General features: G+C 50.2%; 1 protein-coding gene across 1 annotated transcript in view; it reads right to left on the bottom strand.

Moving 5' to 3' along the window:
- The window catches only part of LOC123069191 (casein kinase 1-like protein HD16), an 8,414-nt gene extending 6,380 nt beyond the window's left edge, over positions 1–2,034 (bottom strand). The window contains exon 1 of the mRNA XM_044491976.1: positions 1,544–2,034. Within this exon, the coding sequence (XP_044347911.1) occupies positions 1,544–1,639 (96 nt within the window). The 5' untranslated portion in view covers positions 1,640–2,034. The remainder of the gene's footprint in view (positions 1–1,543) is intronic.
- Between the last annotated feature and the right edge of the window lie 4,272 nt (positions 2,035–6,306).

The following is a 6,306-nucleotide window of genomic DNA, read 5'->3' as shown; positions in this document are numbered from 1 at the left end:
CCTTTATACATGATGTAAAATGAAATGTAGATGCATAAAAGGATTGAAGTGAATATTGCGTCACTGTTACAAGCAAACCATATATTTGATATTTCCATTTCGTAGCAGCTACAGTGCGGCTCTACATAGCGCATATACAAAGTGAAACCTCTTTTAGATTCTTGCAGCCATAGAAAAATATCTTACACCTGCATAATACCAATAGGTTCACCACAGCACAGCACAGCACCCAATTCGAATTGCAACTAGATTTTAGCTGTAACACTGAACTAGGCAAATTTAACAAAAACAGGAAACAAAATAATGAAAACAGAGTCGAAAAAACCAGCCACAAAACTATAGAACTAACGTACAAGGTTGAAAAATGCACAAAACCTAGATGGACAAAGGCACAGATCCAGTAGGTTAGATCGACAAATGACCACTCCTGGACATGGCAAAAAACAGCAATTTAAGCCTAGGGAACTCATCTCAACAGTGGAGCATTATAAAGCAAACAGCAACGGGACAGGGGGTCATATGTTAATCAACATAAACAATAATATTCACTGAATGCAGGCTGTGCACACCAGAAATGGTACATTCGGCAGCATGTCCAGCCAACATGTTGCCTACTGCATGCACAACATTATGTATAAAGAAAAATAATAATTATATATGGCCAGTATTTAGGTTGGATTTTCTGACAATAATGAAACAGAAAGTCACAGCACCCTAGACACACTAGGTGACCAAAAAAAATGCAAAGAACTGGCAAAACAGGCAGCAGCTATGCAAACTCCACGTTAACTCATAGTGATGTCCCACATTTACATAACAAGTACTCCCTCCAACCAAAATACTTGTCGTGGTTTAAGTTCAAAGTGGTTTTAGTTCAAATTTTAACTAAAACCACGACAAGTATTTTGGAACGGAGGCAGTACTTTTTGTATATGTTCAAACTTCGAGAAGAGAAACAGACAGTTGACCAAAAAATAAACAGATGTATCCACTTCTTTCGGCTAAGATCCTAGCAACTGTTTGATGAAGTAGGACCAGTAGTTACAATTTCAGCTCTTTTGATGCCACTTCTCACCGCTCATAGCTCTAACCTAGATCAGACATTTCAATCCTACTATAACATTATACTTGGAAACACAGGAATCCTACTCTAATCGTTTAAGGATTAATCCACACCTTGGGGGGATATATCCTCAACATAAAGAGATATAATCTTTGTAATACTGCGCCCAGTGCTCCATTTTTTATCATGGCAGCCTAAGAGAGATTTTCTCTTCTTCTTTTTTTGCGGTTGAGCCTAAGAGAGATTTTCAGCGTCATTGTCTCAGGGAGCGGCGCAGGAGGTATCCCAGCTAATTTATTGTAGACACACAGCCACTAGAGCAACTTATAACTACACAAGCAAACTATCTCACCGTCCTCCGAGTGAGGTTACCAAATTCGATCCACGATCCACAAATTCCAGCGTCTAATCAAGCAAGTAGAACCCTAGGCGCTACCATCCACGAACATCTAAAGTAGAGGCAGCCAGGAGATACCATACCGTCTCAGGGAGCGGCGCCGAGTTGCCGTCGTCGCCAGCGCCGGGGCCCGGGGCCGGGCCGGCGATTCCCTTATCGCCGCTCTCGAACTCGTCCATCTGTCACCCCTCCTCTCGCTGCTGCGACTCAGGAAGTGCGGATACCTCGCGGCTCGTGGATCGGCTTCCGGATTCCGCGGCTGCTTCTGCTTTCCACGGCCTCGGCGCGCGCCACCGTGGGGCACTGGCAAGCCTCAACGGCGTAGCCCCATGCGCTCCCTGGAGGCAACGAGATCGGACGGGCGCTAGGCGAGTATCGGCTGCGGCTCAGTTGTACTGGGTCGAAGTTTGGCCTACGGCGGTGGATGAGGTGGTCGGCGACGACGGGAGGGGAAGACACGGGGAGGTCGAGGTCTAGAGCAAGGGGAAGGAGGGCACCGAAAAAATCCTACAGCAAATTCCTCGTGGTGCTACCATATGATGTGCGTCTTCCGAGAAAGATCGCGTAGATCTCATTTACGTCTTCGATGAAAAATACAGCCTCTATATAGGATTTGGATAGTCTGATAGACTGCTCCGGACCACTAGGTTATTTAGATGCATAGAAACAAAAATATACTACTTTATACTAGGTTATTTAGATGTATAGCAACAAAAATATACTTTATACACTATACGGTATATCTTGAGCAAAGAACGTCCTCATGTCTAGATTCAGTCATTGATCGGTGTAGACGGCGTCCTCAGCGTCGCTCCTCTGCTGGGAGCATCATTTTTTGGAGAGTTGGCTTGGAGGTCCACTTATGGTTTTTTTGGTGCTCACCGCGGTTCTATCTTGTTCTTCAAGGACGCTATGTACACTATTGCGGGTGTCCAAGATGATGGCATTTTTAGGCTTTCCGAGCCTCGCCATCCACCTGCTACCTCCTTTAGGCACTCTAGGGTGGCTGGTGCGTTGACAACGATTGGCCTTTTTAAAGTTGTTGCTCTTCGGAGGTTCGGCGTTAGTCGAGACGCGGCTCTGTTGATCAATTTAGAACAAGCTCTTTGCTTTGTGGTTGTAATGTGTGCGTTCCTGTGGAGTTTATTTCGCTTCTCACCGTGTTATGGTGGGAGCGGATCTGCCTTTCTTCTAACTTACCATCTATCTTCTATAAAGCTAAGGCACATAATTTGCGTGCTTTCGAGAAAAAAAACGCCCCATGTCTCTACTAAAAAGTCCTTCCTTCTTTACTGCTTTGTTTTTTTTATGAATCTGTTGATGCATGCAATTCGGTTCGGTATTAGAGTCACAAGATTTTTGATTCAAGACCCAACTAGCATACTTGAATTGGTCAGTTCTTGAATTCAAAAACTCTAGGCTCTAATACCATAGAGTACATACAACAACAGGCGACGAAGAAGACGGGCGGCTGGCGATCGCTAGGTTGCCAATAGGGTTAGGGTCCTGTCGCGGGGGTGGTGTTACTTCGGTGGTGATCAAGGTGGCGACAATGCTTCCTTGGTCATTGATCAGCTACAAGCTTCTCCTCCATCCTGGCCATGCCAGAGAAAGCAAGTTGAGGGATGGCTACTCCGATGAAGAAGGCTATATTGTCACGCGAAGGCGGACGAGGGCACAGTGTCTCGAGGTCGTTGGCTGAGGGAAAATCGGCAAATGAAATGGTCAGGCTCTCGGCAAGGTTAGGAAGCCTTGTGCTGACGGATAAGGAAGTTGAATGCCTCATCTTTTCAGTGCCAGGATCAGATCTACCAAAGACGGCAAAGTGGTTTCTGGGCAAAATTTGTTCTTCACGACCGCTCAATATCAAGGCTTTTGAAAGGGTGATGCGGCGAGGGTGATTGGAAGCACGCCCTATATACAATGTCCCCTAGCAATTAGATTTCAATGTTATGGTGTTGAATGATTATGATGGTAACACGAGGCCTTTGAAGATGATTTTTGATAAGATAGAGACGTGGGTTAGGGTGACAGGTCTTCCAGTGTATAACCGGTGTGGGGCCTTTGGGAATGCGCTAGGAAACTAGCTTGCAGAGGTGGTAAAGGTGGATGTGGAAGAATGGCATGGCAAGGATGGAGCATCTAAGAGTCAAGGTAAAAGTTTTGGTGTATGATCCTCTTGTGGGAGGCTTTTACTTGAGATCTTCACCACAAGACAAGGTTGGGACTTAGTATGATTTTAGTTACGAGAAAAATCTGCACTTCTATTTTGATTGTGGTAGACTGATGTATGTTGATGGTAAAAGTGAGCCACCAGTGGATTCACCGGTACGCGTCGGTGCTATACAAACGGTTTTAAACCCCTTTCCGCGATGGCATTTGGAACCATCGCCTAGTGAGTGTGGGCGATTGGAGGGGCCTTCTCACACGACCCAAAAAACATCGGGGATATGCCCTCCTGGCACACACACTCGGCAAAATGAGGTCGTGTGCGACCGGCGAGCGAGCAAATACGGTTATACGTACAGTAGTGCTTAAAAATATACAATTATACAGGCGAAATCATTTCCGGTCGTAAGTACATCCCACACAGTCAGTCCCCGCGAAACGTTTCCATTCGTATATACATCCCACACAGTCACTACAAGGAAAACGTTTCCGTTTGTAGGCACATCACACACAATTTTTACCGTTAAATCGTTTGTGATGGCGTTCCCATCGCACACAATATTAAAAAGTTTATCCTTTGCGTTATTGAATGCATCACAGACGGTGCGTAGAAGAAACTGTGTGGCAAAGGATGTCCATCACACACAATTTTTATGCGGTAAACGTTTGCGCAAGGTGGCCTAACGCAAACAGTTTTGAAGAGGATGTCATGTGTGATTGTTCATCGATCCGACACGGTTTATTCCTAGAAACTGTGTGCGTTGCCTTAGATCATCGCCCACGGTATTTTCTCAATAACCGTTTGCAATAGCAAAAACCAATTAGCAGGCTAATTGCCCTATTATTAATAATCCTGTCAGGGGGATGAACCCCGGGCAGGCAACGGAACTCGGATCCTTTTCAAAAACAACGGGCCAGCATCGCCCCTCAAGCCGGCTCACGCTTGGCCGGGTCGCTCAACCCGGCCAAGCTCTCCAACCCGGTCGTACTCCTCAACTCGGCCCCAATGGCCAGCTCAAGGCGGCCGAACCCGACACACCAAGACTTCCCCAACAAGCCAGCTCCATCCTTGGCGTGTTCCTCAACCCAGCCACGGGTCAGCTCCCGTCCCATCCAGGCCGTACAATGAGATGAGTCTCCATCCACCGATGACTGAGGCAACAGTGCCTCACCCATGCCTTTGGTCAGCCGGAGCATGGCAACAGTGCCCCTCACCTACCCGCTGACTGGGGCCGGCGTGGCAACAGTGCACCCGTCGTCACTACTGACGCCAGCAAGCGGCGACCTGACAGAGCGCCACTGTACCCGACTCAACCCGGCCACTCCCTGACGATCGACAAGACAGCGAACAGTGCCCCTAGGCATGCGGGGCCCGCACCCGGAGAACCCGGCGAGCCCTGACACCCGGCGGGTCCTAGCTCCGAGTTCCCAGACGCTGACAACCCGACCCTACGGCCTTGTAACATTACCATTGTACCCCGGGGGGTTGACTATAAAACCCCCTAGGAGCCCTCATGCATATGGGCAAGCAAGAAGCACGCAGACAACAAAGCAACTAAGCTAGCATACAGTAGAGATATCCATAGCTAGCAACACTCCACCCACACACGAAGGGAGAAGGAGCAGCCTAAACCTTGGTTTGCCTTCCTTCTTCCTCGATATAGCTCTAGGAGCAACTCTATACTATTGTATATCATCCACACTCGGCAGGACTAGGGGTGTTATCTCTTGAGAGAGCCCCGAACCTGGGTATGTCTTGCGTCCCACGCTCGCTCATGCCGACCTCGCCTCTGGAGCCCACCAGTGCCCTCGAGCCTCCTCCTCTCTTTAGCCATCCATTGGCATCTGCCGTGCGCCCACCATGACAGTTGGCGCCCACCATGGGGTAACTCGAGGTCCTGGCCGGGAGCATGCTTCAGACGGGGCTCCTCTCTGACTCCGATGAGCCCGTCATGTTGGCGGATGACGTCATCGACGCGCTGTGCATCTCCAATGCGCCTGCGGCCGACGAGTACCCCAGTGAGGTACTTGACTTTTTTGACTACCCTCTCTCCCTCGACAGCAGCGCTCCTGCTAGGGTGGTGGACATCCGCGTGGAGATTTTCGTCACCGGCATCGACGCCTCTTCCTTGTCGAGCGCGGCGAGGAAGGCCACCGAAGCCAAGGTCGCAGCGGATCGGGCCGTCTCGCCCAACCCGTTGCGTGCCATGATGCAGAGCCTTCGCATCCCCATCGACACCGACATCGACGCCTCCAACGTCACCGAGGCCCGGACTTGGCTCGAGGAGGACCGCCAGCGCCTGCTGGACATGGCCGAGACGCTCGCCGCCATGCAGGTCGCCTGGACTCTGCTTAGCTGGAGCGCAACGCCGCCTACGGCTTCACGCCTGTCGCGGCCGAGCCAAGCCGGGTTGCCGACGTGCGAGCCCGGGGCGGAGCGATCGGCCGCGCCTTCGGTGCCATCCCGCCCATCTACGAGACTCCCATGAAGAACATGCGCGCCACCCAGGCAGCTGTAGTCGGCCTGGATCAGCCCGCGGGCAAAGAGCTGATGGACCACCTGAAGTGGGCGCACGACCTCCTCGATGCGGCCAACGCGCAACAAGACTGCCTCAACCAACTCACCGAGCCGGCGGGATCCGGCTCCGCCAGTGCTGGCGGACCCGGCGATCATCAG

The sequence above is a fragment of the Triticum aestivum genome, chromosome 3B (genome assembly GCF_018294505.1).
Source record: "Triticum aestivum cultivar Chinese Spring chromosome 3B, IWGSC CS RefSeq v2.1, whole genome shotgun sequence".
In the NCBI taxonomy this organism is placed as follows: domain Eukaryota; kingdom Viridiplantae; phylum Streptophyta; class Magnoliopsida; order Poales; family Poaceae; genus Triticum; species Triticum aestivum.
Note: the sequence above shows the minus strand (reverse complement) of the source record. Positions and strands in the feature narration are given on the sequence as shown.